Source organism: Podarcis bocagei (genome assembly GCF_964188305.1).
Source record: "Podarcis bocagei genome assembly, chromosome: 8".
In the NCBI taxonomy this organism is placed as follows: Eukaryota; Metazoa; Chordata; class Lepidosauria; order Squamata; family Lacertidae; genus Podarcis; species Podarcis bocagei.
This window is the reverse complement of record NC_138133.1, coordinates 64,387,064-64,413,262: the sequence shown is the minus strand read 5'-3', so window position 1 is coordinate 64,413,262 and position 26,199 is coordinate 64,387,064. Positions and strand designations below refer to the sequence as shown.

At 44.2% G+C, this 26,199-nt stretch overlaps 1 protein-coding gene across 1 annotated transcript in view; it reads right to left on the bottom strand.

The window, feature by feature from the left end:
- CNBD1 (cyclic nucleotide binding domain containing 1) overlaps positions 1 to 26,199 on the bottom strand; it is a 137,192-nt gene that overhangs the window by 13,330 nt on the left and 97,663 nt on the right. The window contains exons 9-11 of the mRNA XM_081204838.1: positions 15,732 to 15,841; positions 13,203 to 13,353; positions 1,862 to 1,929 (exon numbers count right to left, since the gene is read on the bottom strand). Coding sequence (XP_081060964.1) covers positions 1,862 to 1,929; positions 13,203 to 13,353; positions 15,732 to 15,841 — 329 coding nt within the window. The remainder of the gene's footprint in view (positions 1 to 1,861; positions 1,930 to 13,202; positions 13,354 to 15,731; positions 15,842 to 26,199) is intronic.

Below are 26,199 nucleotides of genomic sequence, written 5' to 3'. Positions count from 1 at the left end.
AAGTACTTAGTATTCCACTCTCAGCACTCCTTGGCTTATATCTCAACTAGCCTCTCCTGTCAGTCTGCCTGCCTGCCAGCTGATCAGTCAGGTTTTGATGTCTGGAGGCGGTTGGAGGATGGATGGCGGCTAAAAGATTGAGGTTGAATCCTGACAAGACAGAAGTACTGTTTTTGGGGGACAGGAGGCGGGCAGGTGTGGAGGATTCCCTGGTCCTGAATGGGGTAACTGTGCCCCTGAAGGATCAGGTGCGCAGCCTGGGAGTCATTTTGGACTCACAGCTGTCCATGGAGGCACAGGTCAAATCTGTGTCCAGGGCAGCTGTTTACCAGCTCCATCTGGTACGTAGGCTGAGACCCTATCTGCCTGTGGACTGTCTCGCCAGAGTGGTGCATGCTCTGGTTATCTCCCGCTTGGACTACTGCAATGCACTCTACATGGGGCTACCTTTGAAGGTGACTCGGAAACTACAACTAATCCAGAATGCGGCAGCTAGACTGGTGACTGGGGGCGGCCGCCGAGACCATATAACACCGGTCTTGAAAGACCTACATTGGCTCCCAGTACGTTTCCGAGCACAATTCAAAGTGTTGGTGCTGACCTTTAAAGCCCTAAACGGCCTCGGTCCAGTATACCTGAAGGAGCGTCTCCACCCCCATCATTCTGCCCGGACGCTGAGGTCCAGCGCCGAGGGCCTTCTGGCGGTTCCCTCATTGCGAGAAGCAAAGCTACAGGGAACCAGGCAGAGGGCCTTCTCGGTAGTGGCGCCCGCCCTGTGGAACGCCCTTCCAGCAGATGTCAAAGCGATAAACAACTACCTGACATTCAGAAGACATCTTAAGGCAGCCCTGTTCAGGGAAGTTTATAACGTGTGATTTTACTGTATTTTTGGTTTTATGGAAGCCGCCCAGAGTGGCTGGGGAGGCCCAGCCAGATGGGCGGGGTATAAATAATAATTTATTTATTTATTTATTTATTTATTTATTTATTTATTTATTCTCAGACTTTCAGCCAACTAGCCCATTCCATTTCCCCCCACCTCCTTTACTTTTTTTCGACATTTCACGGCTGCTAAAATGCTCAGTGTTTATTGGGCAGTTTCTGACTTTCCTCCCCTAAGCCTGCTGATACCTCTCCTGTGAGCAAACGTCACCATTTTGGCCACATAAGGATTGGCACTCACCCCTGCATGTTTCAGACAGAACAAACTAATGTGACCTGCACAAAAATGCTACAGTATTGTTCCTGTTAAGTGTTGCAGCCTGCCATGTGCTTTTCCAGTATACTCAGTTTCATTCCACCCGCAAAAGTCAGTCAGCATTCCATAGCATCTGAGCATGCTCATCATTGTGGGGCTATATTAGGAGCTTCCCCCCAATATTTTCCCTTTTGTACTTCTGCAAGTTTTGGAACATAAGAAGAGCGTGCTGGTTCTGCATTCAGCTCCCACAAGAAGCCTGAGCGCCAATTAAAAAAAAAGAATCTGAACTCAGCTATAATCATACTAAATACTATGATCTCCTGGACAATTTAGGGTTTAATCCCAAAAGCACGAACTCTGCAACAGTTGCCCTACTACAGTAGTACCTCGGGTTACAGACGCTTCAGGTTACAGACTCCACTAACCCAGAAATAGTACCTCTGGTTAAGAACTTTGCTTCAGGATGAGAACAGAAATCGCGTGGTGGCAGTGGGAGGCCCCATTAGCTAAAGTGGTACCTCAGGTTAAGAACAGTTTCAGGTTAAGAAAGGACCTCCGGAACAAATTAAGTTCTTAACCCAAGGTACCAGTGTCTGCTCTTTCCATCCTGTTGCAAATTTTCCTTTCTCCCTTCGCAAAATTTCAAAATATTTTACTTACAAATGTGACATTTTCAAACGATGGCCGTACTGTCTGTTCAAAGAGCAACTGAATCTCTGGAGCTAAACCTGCAATGTAATGAAGGGGAAGGAAAGTCCCTGTTAGCTTTTGTAGGAAAGCTAAGGAAAGAAACAAAATAATGTGTAGTCCAAATATTATCAATCCTGAAGTAAATAGATTCCAGGGCAACAAAGACTATTATTACATTTCCTTGGAATGGGGTTCTCCTTAGTTTTGTATGCTGATAGGTACTTGCTTTGTGTAGCAAATGCTTTCTACTATTATATTAGACTTGCAGCCATAGAGAACTACAATTTCATTCATTCCCCCCCCCCCAAAAAAAAATATAGTCCGGCCCCCCACAAGGTCTGAGGGACAGTGGACCGGCCCCCTGCTGAAAAAGTTTGCTGACCCCTGCTTTAAGAGAATGCTGCTTTCTTTTGATATGGCCATGTGCAGTGTCCTGTCAGCCATGACTTTGCATACCACAGATAGCATTTCTATATCCAGGACAGGAAAAGCAGATAACAACAACTATTAAACTATTAAGTGTCCAAACCTAAGAAAATGAAGAGAGAATAATTAGCATTTATATAAGCAATGAAGAAGAGAAGGAGGGAGGGGGGGATAAGCAGTAATTACAGCCAAAGGCCGGAAGAATAATGGGCAAAGGACACAGCTGCTACAGTTTAACAAGTCAGCAAAATAATAATATGGATGGGTTTTGGGGTCCAGATTGCTAATTACTTAAACTCCCATTTATGGAGCATGCTTAGCATCTGGCTGTCAGAAATATAAAGGAAGTTGTTGGGTACTGAATATGTCTGATAATCTGCTGGTTGGGAACAACTGAGTTACAGCTGGGATTTTTAGAAAACCAGGGCCAAAGTTTCAGAAATAGATGGCTTGGGGGGGAATCTGGGGGAGGGCGGGGATATAGGAAAGAAGTACTATCTATTTATTGGATAAGCTAATTCCTCCAGTAAGGATGGGGAGAAATTCCATTTGATTCACATTTTAATCTGAAGCTACCTAATTTGTATTCCTGAAGCATGAACTGAAATGCAGCTATCCTTCAAAATGTGAACTTTTTCAAATTTTGCAATGCAACCCAAAAACGTGTGCAAAGGATGTGTACATTACGGGAAAGTGTGCCTATCAATGCCTTTATTATTGAAGCTGACACATAAAAGTGTACTCTATTCAGGAAAATTGTTTTCGGAGGAATGAACACTACAATTCTGCTGAATTCTCACGGCGGCTTTGAAAACAAGAAGTGCAAGCGTATAAAAGCAAGTACAGTGGTACCTCGGGTTACATACGCTTCAGGTTACATACGCTTCAGGTTACAGACTCCGCTAACCCAGAAATAGTACCTTGGGTTAAGAACTTTGCTTCAGGATGAGAACAGAAATCGCATGGCGGCAATGGGAGGCCCCATTAGCTAAAGTGGTGCTTCAGGTTAAGAACAGCTTCAGGTTAAGTACGGACCTCCGGAACGAATTAAGTACTTAACCCGAGGTATCACTGTACCAGTTCAGAAATTACTTTTGGGTGATCAGATCCCACTTTACCCTTTAAATGTACAGTGCACATTGTCCTGATCAAACAAAAAGGAATTCTAAGTAGACATGCATAGGATTGTATTGTTTAAAATTTATTTATTTATTTAAAAACAAATAAACTAGATTTTAGAATAAGAACTGGAATTCATTTAGATATTGGAATGATTGGGTCACTATTGTTGTTGTGTTTTAAAAAAAATAAACCTATATGCCAGGATAATAAGTAATAAGAACCCACAGTTATGTCACCTTTAACACATACTTGTACATTCCATTACCACTGGCAGTATTCCTGTTTTCCCTCTCTGTTAATTTTTATATTCTAGCAGCAGCAGCAGCAGCAGTTCCATAACTGGTCGATTACTTGAATGATGGCTTGTGCCAGAGAAATGGGAGCAGTGTGTTGGTTGCAGGAGGTGGGACTCATATTGGATCACCATGAATGTTCTGGCTGTACTTTCCAATACACTAATGCTAGCATTACCAGCTGCATCCTGTCAGAGATTTTTTTTTTTTCATCAGCCAAGCAATCTGCCGTGCTTTAAAAATACAATGTGTGTGAAATCAAGAGAGAAGAAAAATATAATCTCATGATGAGAACACTTCTTGGAAGAATCAGCGTTGATGCGCTGGTGAGTTTCTCTGCCCCCTCCTTTGAAACACGTGGCAAATGAAGCAAGGCTTAAAATGGATAGATTCTTGACAGTGTGATCTCCAAATGTAAACCACAACCCCTCCACACACACAAAAGTAGAAAGAGAGAGAGAGAGAGAGTTCCTCTTCTTCCGGCTCTTTTCACTTTTCTCCTCTGATCAACGTGATTCTGTCAATTTGGAAGTGGGTGGAGGAATGACTCATGCATTACAAATGGGCATTTCTCAAAACTACCAGCTAAAGCTGCCAGAGACACTTATTTAAGAGGTAAATCTACTTTCTTGCATAACATACATCAGGGATAGGGATACTATGGCACTCCTGGTATTGTTGGATCCCTACTCTCATCATCTCCCATTTTGGCTGGGACTGGAATCAGAGTTAGTTATGGGGAAGGAATTCATTTCACTTTGCATTAAAATGCAAACTTACAGAATGTGCACTTTCGGAAACAGTACACAAACCAAAGCAGACATTCTTCAAAATTCACAATTCTCTGAATTTTGTAAAGCAGTTCTCCAGCCAAATAATGGGGACAAAAATGCATATATTAAGTGTGCCTATAAATGCATACATTAGTGAAAATAATCTACAAAATGCATTATATTAGGGAGGTGTTGCTTTGCATAAATATGCATAGTAGGAAAAAATGTGTAGTGAAATGCCAATGAATTTTCATAAGGACTTTACACACACACACACACACACACACACACACACACACACCATAAACTGATGTGGAAAACAAAGCTTAAATGTATGGTATACAGCCTCTCTCTCGGCCTAAGCTGCTTCAAAGATTTAGATTGAAGTACGCTACTACAAATTCATTAGAGGAAGAGTGAGATTTAGAGAATAAGCGGGGAGGAAGAGAAGGAGAATTCTAATGGACCATAGTTGAAATGGCTTCTGTTGGCCAATAATGTTGAGACAAAAAGCGCCCCTCTTCAATGACACATGCCTAAGGCTAGATTAAAAGACAGTGTTCTCCAGAGGACAAAAAATGTGGCTTGCCCTTACTCAATTTCTAATAAACAACAACAACAGAAGAATAAGAATAGTTTTCATCTATTGATAAATCTTAAAAAAATGCAGCAGAATAAACCAATATTCACACTCACACTGAGTCCCAAGTAGATAAGACTTGCTGCCACCTCAGACCAGTAGCATTTCATATTATGCACACAAGGGCAATGTAAGCTGAAAAGCCAATTTTGTACTGGGTCTAAAAAAGATATCTGCATATAAAGCATAATAAAATCAAGACCCATAATCATCCAAAGATTCAGAGAAGTTAAGGGGATTAGGAAAAGCAGACTGCTACCAAAATGGGGGGAAGACCCCTCTTGTTATCTGCATCTAGCACATTTATCTTCATTTCAAGCTTTGCTTTTTTTAAGTCTAAAAATACAGAGAACACATCTGCCAGTCCTTGAAAGGAAACAGAATTATGAGCAATAAATAGAGTGAAGATCCAGGATATAAAAAGAACAAATAATGCAAAGTGGATTGCAGTTCACTAGAGCAAATGTACCTCCTGCAAAAATATCCCCATTTTCCTCTCCCACATCCTCTGTACTGCCACCATTCGCACATTCATTCAATAGACATGCGAAGTTAAAATTCATTTACTTATCAACATCGCTTCATATTTTCTTGCGCTGCATGGCATTCACCATTTTGTGCCCTTTCGCCCATTTTGGAGAACTGTTCATAGTCCTTTTGGATTTCCAGTACTTTGAATAATCCACAAATAAGGCCACCTCACCACTCATAAAAACCCTGGTCTCAGGGGAGCCCACTTCTTTCTCCCCTCCACTGTGAGATCTGCCCATTTATTCCTACTCTCTATTCCCTGTTCCTTAAATAGGAATCAGTCCTGATAATAATAAATAAAATAATAATAATAATAATAATAATAATAATAATAATAATAATAATAATAATAATAACAATAATTTATTTGTACCCCACCCATCTGGCTGGGTTTCCCCAGCCACTCTGGGCAGCTTCCACAAAGACCAAAAATACACTAAGATGTCACACATTAAAAACTTCCCTGAACAGGGCTGCCTTAAGATGTCTTCTGAATGTCAGGTAGTTGTTTATCTCTTTGACATCTAATGGGAGGGCGTTCCATGAATTAACCTGATGTCCAGCTACAATCCTGCTGTTGGGGGTGTGCGTATACATTGCCCTTTCAAAATATTAAAGAAAGCACGAATCAACTGTTTCAGAGGATAGATCTGATCTGGTCCCCTTCTGTTCCTTCTTTATTTATTTATTATTATTATTATTATTATTATTATTATTATTATTATTATTATTTAAAATTTACATACTGCCTTTCATCAAGAGACCACAGGGAAGTTTACAACATAGAACACATAATTTTAAAAGACAATAACTCTCCCCACCCTACCAAAAATAGCTGACTGGAGCAATTGCTGATTTTCTGAAACACTCATGGCTGTTGCGTGCATGCACAGTTCCTTTAGAATGAGTTTGCACTCCATCAAACATCAATGCAGTAACACAACACTGGTCCCATCATCAGCACCCATAAAAAAACCTGCACCGCTATTTAACATTTACCTAGGTGCCATATATGTTCTTTTTAAAGCCTACAGATTAAAGAAAATGAATATGGATTACTCTTGGTTTTTAAGAATCATTATTTATTATTCTCATAAGGAGAAAGTGAGCAATTCATTTTATGCAATGCATTACAGCCAGAGGAGGGATATAAGGTGTTTCAGTGTATATAAATATAAAGCACCACAATATTTATCCTGTTACTTTTATGGCTTTAAATCTGCTCTCTTTATCTCCTCCCCAAAGAGCAGTAGTATGTGCAGAAATAAAATTATGAAACGTGAAGTTATCTTTAGCTTCAGCATCAGCATGATGTAAAGTTTCTTACTTATGACTTCCCAGGGACCTCTCGCAAGAATTAAGCAAATCAACCGCATTGTAAATCAGTCATTCATTGGTCTGAAAACCGTGGAAGAAAAAGTGGAAGAAGGACACTTTTATTCGCAAACTGGATTCAGTTCAGTCTTTTAAAATGATGTGACTTCGGTAAAGTTCAGGATAAGAAACTTGTAGTTTTTACTTATATGCAAATGTATCCTACAGCAACACACACCCATGACTAGCTGCAGTTATTTACTATAGTAGATGATATAAGATATTTGCCATTATCCAGAGAAGTGCACAACCAACTGTGTGTCCTGTTCTAGCAGGGTACTAGGCAAGGAGATGTCTGAAGCAATCATCATCATCCTCCTCCTCCTCCAGCTAATTGCATGTACCAGCTGGGGCAACAAGTGGCTAGGTACTGGTAACGAGAGCAGTTAGGACAAGTATGGGGAATTTTTTTTTGAGTCTGGGGGCCATATTTCCTTCAAGCAACCATCTGGGGGCCACATGACAGTAATGAGCAGGGCCAGAGGCAAAATGGGCAGAGCAACAAATGCAAATCTTACCTTTGTATAGCAGGCTGTTTTACACACACACAAACACACACACACACACACACACACACACACACACACACACACACTGGAGTTCAAGCAACTCATTTACAGTTGTACCTTGGTTTTTGAACAGCTTAGTTCTCAAACGTTTTGGCTCCCGAATGCCGCAAACTCGGAAGTCACTGTTCCGCTTTGTGAACTATTTTTGGAAGCCGAACATCCAACGGTGCTTCCACGGCTTCCAATCGGCTGCAGGAGCTTCCTGCAGCCAATCAGAAGCCGTGCTTTGGTTTTCGAACATTTTGGAAGTCAAACGGACTTCCGGAATGGATACCGTTCGACTTCCAAGGTACGATTGTAGTTCAAGACACTGGATTCAGAGTCTTGGAAATGCACAAACACTGTAGACAATGCCTCTTCTCAGGGATGCCAACTTGAATAAAATACTAGGGGGCCCCATATAGTCAATCACATGATGCGGCACAGGTGGTGGACTCTCCTTCCTTGATGATTTTTAAGCAGAGGTTTGATGGCCATCTGCCATGGATGCTTTAGCTGAGATCCCTGCAATGCAGGGGGTTGGACTAGATCAGTGATTCTCAACCTGTGGGTCCCCAGATGTTGTTGGACTACAGCTCCCATCATCCCTGACCACTAGTCATGCTAGCTAGGAATGATGGGAGTTTTAGTCCAGCAACATATGGGGACCCACAGGTTGAGAACCACTGGACTAGATGAACCTTGGGATCCCTTCCAACTCTACAGGTCTATGATTCTATGAGCCCCTCTGGCCAAGCAGAGTTTATACACTCAAGATAATGTCATATACAAATCAGTTTCCTCTTAAACCACTTTAACCGCCATCATTATTTAGCATGTGGTCATAAGGGCAACTGTTTTGTACGTAAAGGACCACCTTCAGTAGTTTGCTTCATTTATTTATACACAATACTTCACTATATAGAAGAGGGAAGTTCAGTTTGTGTTATTCAAGGCCACAGGGAGAAAGAAATTCCAGGCAACCCTTCAAGTCAGTGAAGCCATGTCCTCTTCTACAACCGGCAATATTCATTACTTTCCATTTCTTTGTCTGAGGGGCGGGAAACAACCGCTGCCACCCTTTCAAAGCCCTAATGTTCTTTCTGTGCTTTTGAAATCGGTGGCATTTTTCAGATCCTGCCTAGCTGAGAGGAAATCTGAGCACATTTCTTTTTATGATGATTATTATTATTCTGCACAAGGACTGATGGCTCCTAACCTCTTGGTCTCTCTTTACTCTGCCTTCTCTTTTATGTTACATTAGAGCACATGGTGCCATTAGACTTCAATTGAAAGAAATGAAAAATCAAAAGGGGGCACTTGCTTCAGGTAAATGCTACAAAGACACCCAAAGCTTTTCGCAAATCTTAAGCAAACTCCATTCACCCTTGACAATGTTTAAATAAACAATCTTTATGACATCCTTTTTATTTGACTTTGCTTCAATAAATACCACGAAACCAGGCACCTCCAGGGGCATTTCTGCTTCTGCAAAATACTGATAAGTCTCATCAGCATTTTTGTTTAAATGTACAGGATTTTGAAAGTAAAGGTTTAGTATTAAAACAAAATCCAAACAACAAAAAGGTGATTTACATTCCAACAAGCTCTTTTCTTTTCTTTTCTTTTTAAAAAAATATATTTCGAACTAAGATTTTCACATATTCCTGTATGGTTTAGAAAGTAGCCTTCGGCCTGCCTCGTGGGAGAAGTCAGGGATTTATTGACACAACTTTACCGACACAGCAGCCTTGGGACTAGAGCAGTTTACAACAACAGTTTAAGAAAATAACCAAGGAAAACAGCTTCCAATTCAATCTGCAAATGGAATTGAGAGAGGAAGAATGCAATCATCGGTATTGGATTTTAGCCAGGGCACGAAAGGTTAACAACTCAAATGTTATAAGATGTTATTATTGCCAGGCCCAAGGCACAGCTGGTTAAGAGCTTTATGAAATAACTACCTGAAAGGACATCACTACCAGCACTGCCTTTCCTATGTAACTGTTTTGGTCCTATCTTAGGCTGCCCCACGAGCTGCATTTTCTAACACAGAGACTAATCTAATGATGTTGTGGCTGTGTATATTTATGTACAGCAGAGTCTATGTACGGCAGAGCAATTTCTTCTTTCATGTGGCTATGGATTGGGGAACTAATAAAAGCAGGGGTTCTCTGATTAGCAAGCTCAAAATCCCAAAGGGGCTTACACCACTACAGCTCAGTGGCACAGCACACATTTGACACACAGAGCGCTCGGGGTTCAATTCCTAGGCCTCTCCAGTCAGAAGGTTCTCAGGCAGAAGTTCTGGGAGAGGCCTTTGGGGTTTGAGTCCTTAGAGAGGGACAGCCAGAGCTGACAGTATGAAGCTGCTTTTTACCACATCCAAACCCTGGTCTATCTAACTCAGTATTGGCAACAACTATCCAGGGTTTAGGGACACAGGTGGCGCTGTAGGTTAAACCATAGAGCCTAGGGCCTGCCGATCGGAAGGTCGGCTGTTCGAATCCCCGCGATGGGGTGAGCTCACAGCTCCTGCCAACCTAGCAGTTTGAAAGCACGTCAAAGTGCAAGTAGATAAATAGGTACCGCTGCAGGGGGAAGGTAAACGGCGTTTCCGTGTGCTGCTCTGGTTCGCCAGAAGTGGCTTAGTCATGCTGGCCACATGACCCGGAAGCTGTATGCCGGCTCCCTCGGTCAATAAAGCGAGATGAGTGCCGCAATCCGAGTCGTCAGCGACTGGACCTAATGGTCAGGGGTCCCTTTACCTTTACTATCCAGGGTTTAAGGCAATTGTGTTTCCCAGTCCTAACTGGAAATCCCAGGGATTGAACCTAGTATCTTCTGCATGCAAAGGATGTGCTGTTCTACCAATGAGCTATGGGTTTCCTCCTAGTACCATGCTAGATGCACCAATGGTTTAGTAGTGCTACAAAATATAAATCCTTTTTATTTTTACACCGAGATTAACCAAGAAAAAAAAAATGTTATAAAAATGCTATGGTTCAAACACACACAATGTACCGTACTTTTCCGTGTATAAGACTAGGTTTTTTCAATTCAAAAATCATGTTCAAAATTTGGGGTCGTCTAATACATGGGTAGTGCATTGTGGAGCCGCGGGATTGGTTGCTGCCGCGAGTTGGAGATTATTATTGGTGGCTGCTGCAAGGGCTCTTGTTGATCGGCTGTCGCTGTGGCAATTGGGCGCGTGACTTGCTGTGATGGGACAGAGGATCAGCTGCTATCAGCTGCGTGTGAGCGGCATTGTCAGTCTGGTGGGTAAGTGATTTTTGGCAGCACCCCCTAAAAAAAGCTCAACAACTCTGCCCACCCTCCCAGAAACTCAACTGTGGGCAATCCTCCCCCCATTTTCTAAATTTTGAGTCTTCCAAAATAGGAAAAGTACGGTACATATTGTGATGCTATGTGAGTTTTAAATTGCTAGAAAGTATGCCTCTGCATAGAACTAATATCTCACTCTTACATCGGCTCCCTGTGTTCTCCTAGGCACGGGGACTTATCAAGTTTCAACAAATGCCTGGGAGCATCCAGAGCTGCAACAATTCATTAGGACCATTTTCATGTAAGCTTCCTGTGAGTGTAGTCTAATTTATTACACACCTTTCCCTAGGACACCTGTGGCAAGAAGTCCATCATAAAGACTTTATGATTTTTACTGTTCCTGCAGGAGTCACAGTCATCCAGGACTAAATAAGCAGAAAGTCAGCGAAGACAAAGTTACATTGTTTTCACCATAAACCAGAATTAACTCTAAGCACATGTCATTGCATCTGCATATTTCCAGCATCTTTTAGATCTAGGGGTGCTTCTCAAATTCTCCTCCTCTGAATTTCTCTCTAGATTTTGGAATTGTGAATTATCTAGCCTCATTTCCATAGACAAACTGATACATTAGGAACTCATCATCATCTTGAATTTTATACACAAAGTGCAGTGAGCCATAGTTTGCTACAGCTATCAGTTCCTTTACATCCCATCTGTTCTGCCAAGGGCAGGGTTCTTTCTGGATCTGGAGCCAATAAGCACACCAGTGGATGAAGAAAAAGCAATGCTTTATTTGTGTAAGGTTAACAGATAGCAGCAGGCATACAAAACACAAATTATAACATACCAGACAGGAGTCACACACAATCTCCTCTTCAGCTGCCTGGAGCTCCAGGTAGAGCAGCGAGAGAGAGACCCCGGCCGACAGTCTCACAGCATCTGGTACCTTGATCTGTGAAGAAGCTCTCCGAGCCTCTTCAGCCCACAGCTTTAATGGCCAACTTTGATTTCATTGATTGCACCTGGTTAGCAGGCATCACCCATGATCAGCCCAGGACACCTGGTGCAACTAATGCGGAGCAGCTGAGAGTCTCCAACACTGCAACTGGGTATCCTCCCCACTAGCCAATCAGCATTTAGAACACAGGGGACCCAGGAAACTCCTGACACAGGTGTGTGAAAAACAAATTATACTATCATGAATCAGCAAACCTTAAACCGGGGATGTAAAAGGGAAAGAGACATGTCATCTAACTCCTCAAAATTACAGTGGTCTTCCACGTTTCCCCTACACCATCCAACCCCTTCTACATCACCAATGTTCATGAGACGACTGATAAAACGCTGCAAAGTAACAAATGTGATGCAATTATTGGCCAATCATTCGTAAACACTTCTGTGCAGTGGGGGACCTCTCTCCTCAAAAAAAAGAAAGAAAGAAAAAGGCTTTTTTGTCAGGATGCATCAAGATCCTGTTGCAGGGTGTTTAACAACACTGGTAAAACACCACACACACAAATAATTTTGATGAGACAGTGATTAATAACTTATTATTATTCCTTTTTTGGGCAGGGTTCTTTCAATGCACATATGTAGGGCAGGGGAAAGAATGTAAAGTAACTGAAAACTTTATCAAAGAGTGCATGCTCCAGTTCTGAAATTAATTTCAGAAATGATCCCCATTAAACCAAAATTTAAAAGGAGTGCATGGGTGCAAGGCACAATGAACCAGAAAAACAATAAAGGAGTGGAACATGGAAAATGTTCTTATTCCTAACTAGATAAAACATAAAGCACAAAGAAAATGTTATGTACTGAAGTTCTCACCCTGGGCCAGCAGGGGGATACTGTAGATAGTTTTTACTCAGGTCCACATATGCAAATAAGGGATCAAAAGTGACATTCAGTGATTGGATAGTTACAGAAAGTTGTTACAGTTACGTTGTACTGGAGCTCTATATAAGTAGGCTGACTGAACCCTTCAGTTCAGTTCTGTTCTGGCCTGTGAATAAACAAGAGCTGTTTGAAGAATCGCTGTGTTGTCTGATATGTTCACCCACAACCTAACAGAAAAGGCACATTGATTACACTTAGGGCGCTTCCAGACTGTTGCTGTTTTCTAGTGGGATATACTGGCAAGTGGGATACAACTTACATGATGCAACTTCAATTATCGGCTCCCACAAACAAACAGAATGCATGCTCAAAAAATAGCTTACATCATCTAATCTCCCTGCAAGCTCTGTGCAAACAAAACGAGATGAGTACTTAAAGCAACTATACTAAAAGAAAGGAAAGCAATGCATTTGGATTTACCATGTATGTCTGCAGCATCAATCATTCCTAGCTCAACAGGTGTTCCTGTTTTCAGAGAATATGTAGATGGGGTCTGATGGAGAACGCTTACTTCTCCAAAGGAGTCTTTTGGATGCAGTTGACCAATGAGGACTTGTTTCATCTGCTTCATCTGTTTTGAAACATGAACCCATACTGTTGGTTTCTTCAGCACATATTTAGGACTAGAAGATGCACAGCGTACAATTTATATGATAAATTGCAAAAACTGTGTGGGCTGATGGCCCTTGGTATGGTGCAAAATTCTGGCTGAGAAGCTAATGGAAGTGTAAGGTTGTCTGAAACTTTTAGGAAGACATGGGGGTCTTTTATAACATTTGCAATGTGCTTTAGGTTGGGCGTGCACATCTTATCCTAGAATCAATGGAGCCTTAGTACTCCCCACACAATTTAGATCTATTGCACTTAGTTCCTCCTAGAAAAGCCCTTCTTGAGAAATTGGCTTCATTCTGAAAATAAATGCTCATTGCAGATTAATTCTGCAACACCCCATAGTATCTCCTTCTGAAAACAGATGTGGGCAGTCCCAGCAATATGGTGTTTGTATCCACATCTACCCAAGGACATTGGGGGTGGGGGTCTACCAAGACTTCAATCACCACTTCCTACTTTCTTCTTCCATCAGCTGGGGCATGTACAGGGAAGAAAAGGTATAGGTAACTTAATCAAGGGGAGGTTTTCCAAAGCTTGTCAAGTGACCGCATTCACACTTGTGAACAGCAGGATTTAGAATCAATGTAGACTGAAAGAAGCACGTTGAGGATGAGCATGAACGATTCTGGATCGAGAAAAATTACATTTTAGCAATGTAAACATAGCCATGGTTATCACCGGATCCCCAAAAATCTTTTGGGAAAGACCTATTGCCCTGACTCATTTCATCTTCAATTTCATTATCATTTGAAACATTTAACCATATTCCTGTGAGAATATTCTCTCCCCAGGTGACTCATTTCCTGTACAAATGATAGTCACCAAGTTTGGGGGTGGTAGCATTTTGTTTTATTGGCACCACAAATATGACATTTTTTTATACCTGGACAGAAAGCTACAGATATAGAATGCAAAATATGCACAAAAATGCACAAAAAAGTGCTGTCACAATTAAGCATTTATAAGTGCCAGGGACTCCAGCATAAGAATTACAGTGGTGCCCCGCAAGACGAATGCCTCGCAAGACGAAAAACCCGCTAGACGAAAGCATTTTCCGTTTTTCGATGCACTTCGCAAGACAAGTTTCCCTATGGGCTTGCTTCGCAAGATGAAAACATCTTGCGAGTTTTGCGAGTTTTTTTGCTCCCCCCTTTTTTCTAATCCGCTAATCCGCTAATAGCCTTTTAGCCGCTAAGCCGCTAAGCCTTTAATAGCCACTAATAGTGCTAATCCGCTAAGCCGCTAATAGAGTTGCTTCACAAGACGAAAAAACCGCTAGACGAAGAGACTCGCGGAATGGATTATTTTCAGCTCTCTCCCCTGAAATCACAGAGCTTCAATGGGTCATACCCAACACTGTTGGGTTTTGGTATAATTTGGTTAAAGAATAAAAGGAAAGTTCCCTGAATGTTTAGATCCAGGTTTGGGGCAAGTACACTTTGGTGACAGGGACCCAGCAGAGATTTAAAAACACAAAATATGTTCTTAAGAAATTGTGAATGTTTAGAAGCTAGGCTATTTTTTATTTGCAGCATGATTCCACCCGATAACTGACATTCCCTGAGCAATGTGCCTTAAAAGTCATATTTTTTAAAAATAATAATAAATCAAGCAAACCAAATAAAAACAATCACAAGGGGGGGGGGGAGAGAAAAGATAGAACATGGGTAGGCAAACCAATCGCCTTCTAAATCCGGCCCGTAGATGGTCCACGAATTAGCGTGTTTTTACATGAGTAGAATGTGTCCTTTTATTTAAAATGCATCTCTGGGTTATTTGTGGAGCATAGGAATTCATTCATTTCCCCCCCCCAAAAAAAATAGCCTGGCCCCCCACAAGGTCTGAGGGACAGTGGACCGTCCCCCTGCTAAAAAAGTTTGCTGACCCCTGAGATAGAACCACCAGTGACAAACTGTATGAGACTGGAGGAAAAAACAGTAAGATTTATTTATTTTTTTACAAAAATAATAAAAAATAAGAATTTAAAATGCCTGGAAAAATGGAAACAGCCTCATATGCATTGAAAGCATCATAGTGTGAGTGTACTGCATCAAACCTTAGCAGAGAATGGAGAAGGGTGGAGCTGCTGTAGTTTGTCTGGGAGCCTATGTAAGTGAGCCTACTGCCCTCAAGTGCCGCTGACGATGGTGAACCATTGTTGAGGTTAAGATTCAGCTGCCAGTCCAGTCAGCTTCTGTATGTGAAATCGAGGGTGGCTAGGTGAAACTTTGTGTCAGACAGCATGATGACTTTGGCTCGCTGAGTAAGTAATCCAACAAAAAACAAAACAAAAGGATTTCCAGAACTGATATTGTGGATGAAAATGTAATTCCTCACCATTTTCCCCAAAGGTCGCTTCACAAGGGCCGGAATGATTCGGTAAGCATTGCAACTTCCAGACTTAATGAATCCAACATATTCACTTAATTCTCCTGCTTTCATAAGCACTGCAAGAAAAATAGCAATGATAAATATATATATATATATATATAAGGTTTTCTCCACCAACAATAATTTTTGCTAAATTATATTTTGAATTATGCCAAATGATGCTGTTTTTGAAGCAAACTTTATATGATATTTTGCCCTAAGGAGTGAATGCTGACCTCGTATACCTTGAATGTCTCTGTTTCCAAGGTGAATCAAGGGTGAGCGATGCAGAAAAGTTCTCCAGTGTTAATTAGCACCACCCACCCCCACTATTATTTCTCTGCTATGGATTAAATCCGTTTGCATATTATTCTGTTTTTCTTGAAATTAAACACTTTCTGTGAAGTTACTTAACACATTTGAAGTTTTCCCTTTAATATATAGCAATAAAATATATAAAATACATAGCGATAAAAGAAAGATAAAGAAAATGTTTTCTACACATTCTGCATTCATGTCCAGTTTCAAATCTGTACGAGTGAACAGAGCCCAGGATGGAAGTCATTCCAGATTAGCAGGACAAGCCTATATATGTTTTCACCTGGATGTAAGTCCTCCTATGTTCATTGGGGGTTACTCCCAAGTAAATGCATAGGGCTGCAGGTGAATGGGTCCTAAATATATTTGGTTCATTTATTTATTAAAGCATGTTTTATGCTGCCTTTCAGGGTGGAGCCTTAAATTAGGCAGGGATGGCCAACAATACGTAAAACACAAAATAAGTGTCTCATGTATGCTCCCTAGACTTCTTTATTTAATCAAGTTTTATTATGTTCCAACCTGAAGACTACTGTTTCAAATTTGCCTGTTCTATCCAGTAATGATAATAATATAATAATAATTTATTATTTATACCCCACCCATCTCGCTGGGTTTCCCCAGTCACTCCAGGCAGCTCCCAGCAGAATATTAAAAACAAGATAAAACAGCAAACATTAAAAACTTCCCTAAACAGGGCTGCCTTCAGATGTCTTCTAAAAGACAGATAGTTGTTTATTTCCTTGACATCTGATGGGAGGGAGTTCCACAGGGTGGGTGCCATTACCAAGAAGGCCCTCTGCCTGGTTCCCTGTAACCTCACTTCTCTCAGTGAGGGAACCGCCAGAAGGCCCTCGGCGCTGGACCTCAGTGTCTGAACAAGTAGCATGCACTCACATACCTATATGCACACAGGCTCCTGAATCATTCCACTTTGAAAGAAATGATGTGCTAGATGTCAATAGAGTAATTCCAGGTTCAAGCAGTGGCTGTAAGTTCCTACTCTACTGTTATAATCCATTCCACTATATTTACACTTGCACAACAGAACTTGCCCCTTCCTTCACCCAAATCCTCCAGGGCAGATTTGGGGTGGGTAGGACATATAAGGGAGAAGTTCTGTTGCACAACTGTACATTCTTGCATTAACAGAATGACTGCATCCTTAATTTTTTAAAAAGTGAACATTTCAAACTTGTTTTCGTTCTGTACCTACCCTGAATATCAGGGGGGAAAGGGCAAGGGAAGGAAAGAAGGGAAAGCCAGGCTTTTGCAATTAGAAACTGAGCATATTTGGCCTCCAGGAAAAGAACTATTGACATTGGCTCTTGTAAAAGAACCCTGACATTTTGCTACAATGAAAGCAGCGACACAAACACAACATTGTCACTAGTTCAGTACAAATGGAAACCAAGGGCAGGAGACCACATAAGGTAGGGAGACCGAACAGCTGGAAAGAAGGCAGACTCCGTGGAATTGGAGTAGTGCAAAGTCACTGCAGACTTTTATTTGATGTGGGCATACAAGAGCAAATCTCTATTGAAGTCAACGAAGCTATGAATCTGGCTGCTCGACACCAGCTGGAATGCTCAGCTTGAGTTGGCACCTAACATTTTTCCATGGCTGGAAAAAAATAGCAATAATAAACGCAGATGCTTTCAAAGTGTAATGCTGCCATTATATGCTCCTTTGTGACAGCCTATTGATGCAAAGTGGCTGTGAACTGAGCACCACTCATCATTTAACCCAGATTTATGGATAACTTATAACAAAAAAACTGGCTGTGCCATGAAGTCCAAGGTGACTCTAAGATTCAAACGGACTTCTTAAAAAGAAAGAATGCCATTAAAAAAAAAGTAATAATTTTTATGTAATGCACCCCAACTCTCTCTGTAAAATAACACCATAAAACACAATTCAGTAATGTAAGATGCCCAGCGTGAAAAAGAATGTGTGTCATTTACACTTTCTTTATCTCTGCTTCAGGATAATACACAAAGTGGTCCTTACCCTCCCAAGTACTGCATGATCTGAAACAAAATTTCTGTTCCTTCTGTCAAGCCATAAATAATGTTTAACATATCCAGGAATAAAGCCGACTCCAGAATAACACTGATGTCATCCTGAATTTGAAACTAGAAATGTGCAGTGTTTTGGGATACATTCTAAATTGGGGTGCTTTAGAGAGATTCTGGGCTTGAGCAAGATGAAGTGGGATCTGTACAAGGCACCCTGAATTGAAGTGGGGATCCCTCCTTCCCTTGTGGCACCTTAGAGACTCAGATATAAAAAAAGAGCTCCAGCCAAGAATCTTCTAAAAGTGAAACATATAAAGGGTAAACTGGGCTAGAAGGCAGAGGTAAATACCAGGATGCAGACATGAAAAAGACAAAGCTCCATTGTAACTGAGAGGTCAAGCTTGCAAACAGAAGAGGTTCTTTTACCAGGCTTTCCAAACCCAGTGCCTTTTGGGAAGGTAAATTATCTACCCCCAAATTAAATGTGTGCCTTGTAAACAACAACAACAACTGCTGAGCAGCTTTATCTTCATATCTGCAATTTTCAAATCAATTGCCCACCAAACACATGTGGAGATTAAGTGAGTTCCATTCTGAAACTGTTAGCAGCTGTCCTTGCAGGAAAATCACTGCAGATCTCTTTCTCAAATTTGGCAGGACTCATCTCTTCAGAATGGATGAGCTTGCCTGCAAACGTCACCCAATTCTACCTTAAAAAGTTAAAAAGGTATAGACATTTCCTTAAAAAAGAGAAAAAAACAAGGTGACTAGGACAAAAAGAAATGAAAAGGAAGAAAAGACCTGGACTGGTTTGCCTGCAATTTTGGCAAGCTCGATCCACTCTGGAGGGGTGAACTATGCTTGCAAAATCTCTTCCACTTTTATCAAAAAGTTATGGCCATTTAGATAAAATTTTCCAATAGTGGGTGCAGGGGGGCGGGAGTGAAGCCTCACACCCTCCCCCCATCGTGGCCTCTGTCTCAGACCCAAAGCTGAAACAGGAAGCCTCTAAAGTGTTTTCTGAAGTGCTGGATGGGTGTAAACCAAACCTTGTGGCCAGTGCACCATGACTTACAACTCTGGCATGCTACCAGAGACATTCGCGAGCAAAATGAGCTGCTGCCTTAAGACAAATGCCTGATGCTCTTAAACAAAGGTGAAGGAAAATGTGGGGCTATATAAGTCAATGGGTTTTCCCACCAGAAGAAGTAATGAGCTGCACCACTGCTCCTGGTGAGAGGAATTCGAACAGACAGCTTATCTGCAGGTTTAAATAAAACTTGTCATAAAATCTATTTCTTCCCCCCATAGACTCTATAACTTTTTGTTGCACAGTCCTGAAATGCCATGTAGCCAGGAAGAAGAACCTGGTTTCGAACAGCTAAATACATGGAACATTTTCATTAATAATAGCAACCCCATTCACAGCTGCATAATTAACACCTTGAATAAGGGAGGGAAAGGGCAAGAAAGTTAATTTTTGTAGGCATTCCTGTAGCCTGTTTCTGCAGCGGTGATGGGCTCACTTTGTTAAAACCCTTGGTCCTTTTCTTCCTTGTTCTTCAGTTTCTGTAGACTCTAATCAGCATAACGTGTGGGCCTTGTACCTTTGCAGCAGCAGATGTCTCATTGCTGAAGGTACCGCCATGGGTGCAAAATCCCATCAAAAGCAGAACAGAAATGTTATGTACTGAGTGAATAGGATCCAAACTGAAGCAGTCTGATTGGTCCTAGAACAATAGGATCCAAATTGCAGCAGTCTGATTAGTCCTAGAACAATAGGATTCAGAATGCAGCAGTCTGGTTGGTCCTAGAACAATGCAGCAGTATGATTGGTTGGCAGGAACCACCCAATCCTGCTCCAGATAGAAGTGAATCCACAACCTGATTGGCTTACAGTAGAATTCCGGAATTAGCCAATCATGTGCAGCCCATTGTGTAAATAATGTATATAAAGCAGATACTGTGAGGGGACTTTCATTCATTCCTCCTCACCACTATGAGCTGAATAAAGAGCATGAAATCACTTTGCGACTCCGAGTATATTTCACTGGCGACGAGGATGGGATCCCGCTGAGCTGACTGCCACACACAGCACCGCAGCACCGCCACCAGCCGCACCGCTGCCTCGCACCGTGTATCCAGGCTTCAGCTCCGGGACACAAGGAACTCAGAATGGCAACCGACAGCAGCTTCTCGCCGTTCAACCCAGCATCTGGAGACTGGGAAGCGTACGCCTCCCGTTTCACCTTCCTCCTAGAAGCCAAAGGGGTCACCGACGAAGAAGACGCCAAGAAGAGGGCGATATTCTTCAGCGTCTGCGGAGAGGAGACGTTTGAAATCGCCCGGGCTCTCCTTGCGCCTGAAGACGTCGCTACTGTTCCATACAAAACAATAATGGAACAGCTGAAGGGGCACTTTTCGCCGCAGCCCTCAGTGGTGGCTCGTCGAAATGCCTTCTACGCAAAGCGACAAGCCCCTGGGGAAACCATAACTGGGTTTGTGACCTCTCTCTGCCAAGCCGCCCGGTTCTGCAACTTCTCAGAGCTGGAGAACATGCTTCGTGACCGCCTCGTCGGTGGCCTGAAGGATGAGAAGCTGCAACAACGCCTCTACGCTAAGAAGGACCTAACGTTCCAGGTCGCTCTGGAGGAGGCCCTGGCAACAGAAGCTGCCGAGAGGTCGACGGAAGAGGCACGGCCGAGCCTGCCATCCCACCCGAGGGTCCACCACGAAGACCTCACTGACGACTCAGGATCCGACAGGGAGGAGGTGCACCGAGTACAGCAGCGCACTCAAGCAGCGCACAGACCACAGCTGCCTCGACGAGAAGGAGGAAACTGCGCAAGCTGCGGGGAGAGTCACGAGAGGAGGACCTGCCGTTTCCGCAATGCAGAGTGCAGGCAGTGCAGAAAATCGGGACACATCGCCCGGGTGTGTCGGGCTCGGCCCACCCGACACCAGGCATCAGATGACCAACCCAAGAGCCCCAGGTCCCGGGGCCCAACGCACCAAGGCAGCTCGACGGAGCTCACGGACTGCCAGGTATACCAGTTGCCCCACCCCAACGTAGAGAAAATTTATGTAGAGGTACAGATAGAGGGGGCCCCATGCCGCATGGAGCTTGACACGGGTTCAACTCTATCCATAATCTCGGCAAAGACCTTAAGGAAACTGTGTCCTACTGGGGGTCCCAAACTCAGGCCGGCCCCATTCACCCTACGGGACTTCCAGAAACGTAAGGTCCCCACAATGGGGGTGGGGACCTTCAGGGTGCAATACCGAGGGCGGACGCGGCAACTGGACTTGCTTGTGGTCAAGGGCCCCTACATTAGCTTACTGGGATTGGCATGGTTTGGACCACTGGGGCTAGCTGTCACCGGGGTGAACCACACTAGCTTACAAGTGGACGTGGACGCCATATGCAAGGAATTTCCAGGGGTTTTCGACGGGAAATTGGGACAGTATACGGGGCCCCCCCATTGCACTACAGCTTGACCCCGCAGTACGACCGGTCAGGCTCAAGGCCCGCCGGGTCCCGTTCGCCTTGAAACCCCGTATAGACGAGGAATTGGACCGACTCGTGGAGCAAGGAGTGCTGGAGCCAGTGCCTAATGCCCCCTGGGAAACTCCAATCGTCACACCCGTCAAGCCTAATGGTTCGGTCCGCATCTGCGCAGACTACAAATGTACCATAAACAAGGCCCTCACGGCCCACGCATACCCAGTGCCAGTGGTCAGCCATGTCCTTGCCACCCTGGCTGGGTCGAAAATTTTTGGCAAGCTGGACTTGGCCCAAGCATATCAACAGCTGCCAGTAGATGAGGCCACAGCAGAGGCACAGACGATTGTGACGCACAGAGGAGCGTTCAGGGTAAAGCGGCTGCAATTCGGGGTCAGCGTGGCACCAGGCATATTCCAGAATCTAATGGACTCTCTCCTTAAATGGATCCCTTGTGTCACCCCCTTCTTTGATGATGTGTTGATTGCCGGGCCCACACCAGAGGAGTTTGAGGACCGCCTCCGCACCGTTCTGCACCGTTTCCAGACGGCGGGTCTCAAGGTGAAGCGGGAAAAATGTCTACTAGGAGTGCCTCAGGTGGACTTTCTGGGATTTATGGTGGACGCAGAAGGGGTCCACCCGACTGGGGACAAGGTACGGGCCATTTGTGATGCCCCAGCGCCCAAGAGCAAGACTGAACTTCAGGCCTTCTTGGGACTATTGAACTTTTACCATTCCTTCCTTCCCCACAAGGCGGCAGTAGCGGAACCCCTACACAGACTCCTGGACAAGCGGGCCCCTTGGGTGTGGGGCCAGCGCCAGGAGGCCGCATTCCAGGCAGTCAAGGACTTGCTTGTCTCAAACTCTGTTTTGGCACACTTTGACGAGAGGCTGCCGGTGGTGCTAGCATGCGACGCCTCACCCTATGGCATTGGCGCTGTCCTGGGGCACCAACTCCCGGATGGAAGAGAGGTACCGGTGGCGTACTTTTCCCAGACACTCAACGCAACCAAGCGGAACTACTCGCAAATTGACAAGGAGGGTCTGGCAATCGTGAAGGGAGTAAAAAAATTCCATGATTTCTTGTACGGCCGGCCCTTCACCGTGGTGACTGACCACAAGCCGTTGCTTGGCTTGTTTGCCCCCGAAAAGCAGACCCCCCAAGTGCTGTCTCCTCGCGTCCTCAGGTGGTCAATTTTCCTTGCCAGCTACCAGTATGCACTGATTCACCGACCTGGGAAGGCAATGGGCCATGCGGACGCCCTCAGCAGGCTACCACTACCGGAAACAGGCCCTGACCCAGCACCTGCACAAGAAGTTATGAGCCTGGAGCTGCTTCCCGACCGCCCCATTCAGGCACAAGAAGTTGCACACCATTCCAAGAAAGATAGGGTCATCTCCCGGGTCCTGGACTGGGTGTGGAGGGGATGGCCCAGCAGCAGCCCCGGGCCAGAATTCGCCGGCTACACAACCCGCAAACATGAACTGTCGGCCCACAAGAGGTGCCTGTTATGGGGAAGCAGAGTCGTTGTTCCCCAGCCCCTCCGCAAAAGGGTCCTCACAGCCCTACACGAGACACATCCAGGGGTAGTAAGAATGAAGGCCCTTGCCAGGAGTTATGTGTGGTGGCCGGGGATCGATGGAGAGATAGAGGCCTGGGTCAAACACTGCCAGGCCTGCCAAGAATCCCGCCCAGATCCCCCAAGGGCCCCAGTCCAGTCCTGGGAGTCCGCCCGAGCAGCATGGTCACGCCTGCATGTGGATTTCGCTGGCCCCTTTCAGGGGAAAACATTCTTCATAGTGGTGGACTCCTACACCAAATGGCTGGAAGTCGCACTGGTACCGTCCACTTCCATGTCCGCAGCCATCCGGGTACTACGCAGGCTGTTTGCAACCCACGGGCTCCCTGACACTCTCGTCTCAGACAACGGGACTGCATTTACGTCAGGAGAATTCCAAAGCTTCACAGCACAGAACGCCATCCGCCACATCCGTTCGGCGCCGTTCCACCCTGCCACCAATGGCCAAGCAGAACGCATGGTGCGGACCACCAAGGACACCCTTCGCCGCATGACGCAAGGGGACTGGGAGTACCGCCTTGCCACATTCCTTCTAGCACAGCACAGCACCCCCAGCTCAACGACTGGCCGGAGCCCCGCTGAACTACTAATGGGTCGGCGCCTTGCAATCAGATTGGACCGCCTTCACCCCGATAGAGCTCAGGATGAGGTAGTGGTGGGGGAAGGCAGGAACCCCCGGACCTTCGAGGCCCAGGACCCAGTGTACGCAAAGAATTTTGGGGCAGGCCCAGCATGGGTACCCGCCACAGTCACCAGGGTCACTGGCCCAGTGTCGTACGAGGTGCTAACGGATGGGGGGCAATGCTGGCGCCGCCACTGCGACCAGATACGGCGACGATTCCCGGGAGAAACCCAGGAGGAGGACAGGTCAGAGGAGTCCCAAGGGAACAGCGGGGCAGTGAGGCCCATAGAGCAGGAGGGGCCAGCAGGAGAGGCAGAATCAGTAAATACAGAGAGGACCCGTGAGGCCGAAAGGACACCAGAACCAGAACCACGACTGAGCGAGCCGGTTGCACCAGACCAAACAACCCCATCACAGCCAGCATCCTTGGAACACGAGCCAGAACCTGGAGCCCGGACCAGGGAACACCCCAGGCCGCAACACACACGTAGGCCACCGGCATACCTTGAGGACTATGAATGCGACCTCCCGGGCAGGACTGGAACTTAGAGGGGAGGGGTGTTATGTACTGAGTGAATAGGATCCAAACTGAAGCAGTTTGATTGGTCCTAGAACAATAGGATCCAAATTGCAGCAGTCTGATTAGTCCTAGAACAATAGGATTCAGAATGCAGCAGTCTGATTGGTCCTAGAACAATGCAGCAGTATGATTGGTTGGCAGGAACCACCCAATCCTGCTCCAGATAGAAGTGAATCCACAACCTGATTGGCTTACAGTAGAATTCCAGAATTAGCCAATCATGTGCAGCCCATTGTGTAAATAATGTATATAAAGCAGATACTGTGAGGGGACTTTCATTCATTCCTCCTCACCACTATGAGCTGAATAAAGAGCATGAAATCACTTTGCGACTCCGAGTATATTTCAAGAAATCAGGGCAGGGTAGTTAAGAAAATAAAGCATGCAATAATTGGGTGGCATGGACATCCTTTAATGTTCTTTAACTTGTGTTATGCTATGGAATGCTCTCCCTAGGAATGCTCGCCTGGTGCCCATATGGTTGTGTCTTCAGTACCAATCTAAGGGTTCATCCAGATTTCTTTTTTGTGCCATGTTTCTAGGCACAGGTCTGGACTTTAAAGCTCCATGTCGAAGTGGGTTGTTGTTTTTTTCCTGCCCCAAAACTTTCCCTGAGAAAACCTGTGTTTTACTGCTGAATCATAACAAATGCCCATCGGTGGGTGGTTTTTAAATTCCATGTCTGACAGCAATTGCCACTCGTTTGCTTTTTATTGTCTTCTATGTGCTGGTTTTTTTTATACTTGGCTTTTATGCTTGCTGGGTTTTTAAACTTATTGCAGATTTTTACTGTACCTTTGTTTTATCGTTATGCTTTATTTTTCTGTACTAGGCCCAAAGCATTTATTTCATGGTGAGCATAATAATGAATGAAGGAATGAATGGAATTAGAATTCAGACTCAAAGATGCCAGATTTGACCTCATTGGCAATGACTGGCAGGGAAGTTTGCAGTCCTGGACAAAAGTGGGGCTTAACTTCAACTTCATTCAGAAAATGCACGCACACAGTCTCTGTATACATTTGCAGTTAGAGCTACTGGGAAGTTCTCCTGCACAACCTGCCTTGGAAGGAAAGGGAGCAGTGGAAAATCATAGCAATGCACATTCCCAGCTCCCTTTCCCCCTGTCCCAAGTGGGAGGATTTCTGCTGTTCATTTATATTAATGGCCAAAGCTTAGGACCAACCATTATTAATTTCTAATCTAATTTTGAGCACAACGGATAGGGCTTCTCCAGTGATTTATCTATACATTCACAAGCACATAAGCACATTCCTTTCTTTAACCAGAGTGGTGGAATCCCCCCCCTCCATTTTTGTCTGAACTCTAGCTGAGCCCTTTAAAAGCCGTTGGTGGTTTAAAATAAACTAGTATTTTACAGCTCCTTCACAAAACAACGTGAGTTCTGCCAGAAGCTCCAAAGCAAGATGAAGAAGTAGAGAACAATCATTTCCACATAATGAAATTGTTTGAAAAGCTTTCCCTCGATGTACCTATATAAGTACTATTTTGCTAGGAATTCTTGCTCCAGTGCCAATGATGTGACACACAATACTGTGGCTTGGCAGCTATACCACCACTACAGCTGAGAGGGTGGCTGAAGGCTGCAATCATAAACACACCAGGTCTCTTTTGACATCATAGAATTCACTTCAAAGCAGACGTACCTAGAAATGTCCTGCACAACTTGGTTGAATTGTGACCACTAATTATTAACTGGTAGTCGTCACTGAGCCCAATGAACATTGTTGTTGTTGTTGTTTAGTCATTTAGTCGTGTCCGACTCTTCGTGACCCTATGGACCAGAGCACGCCA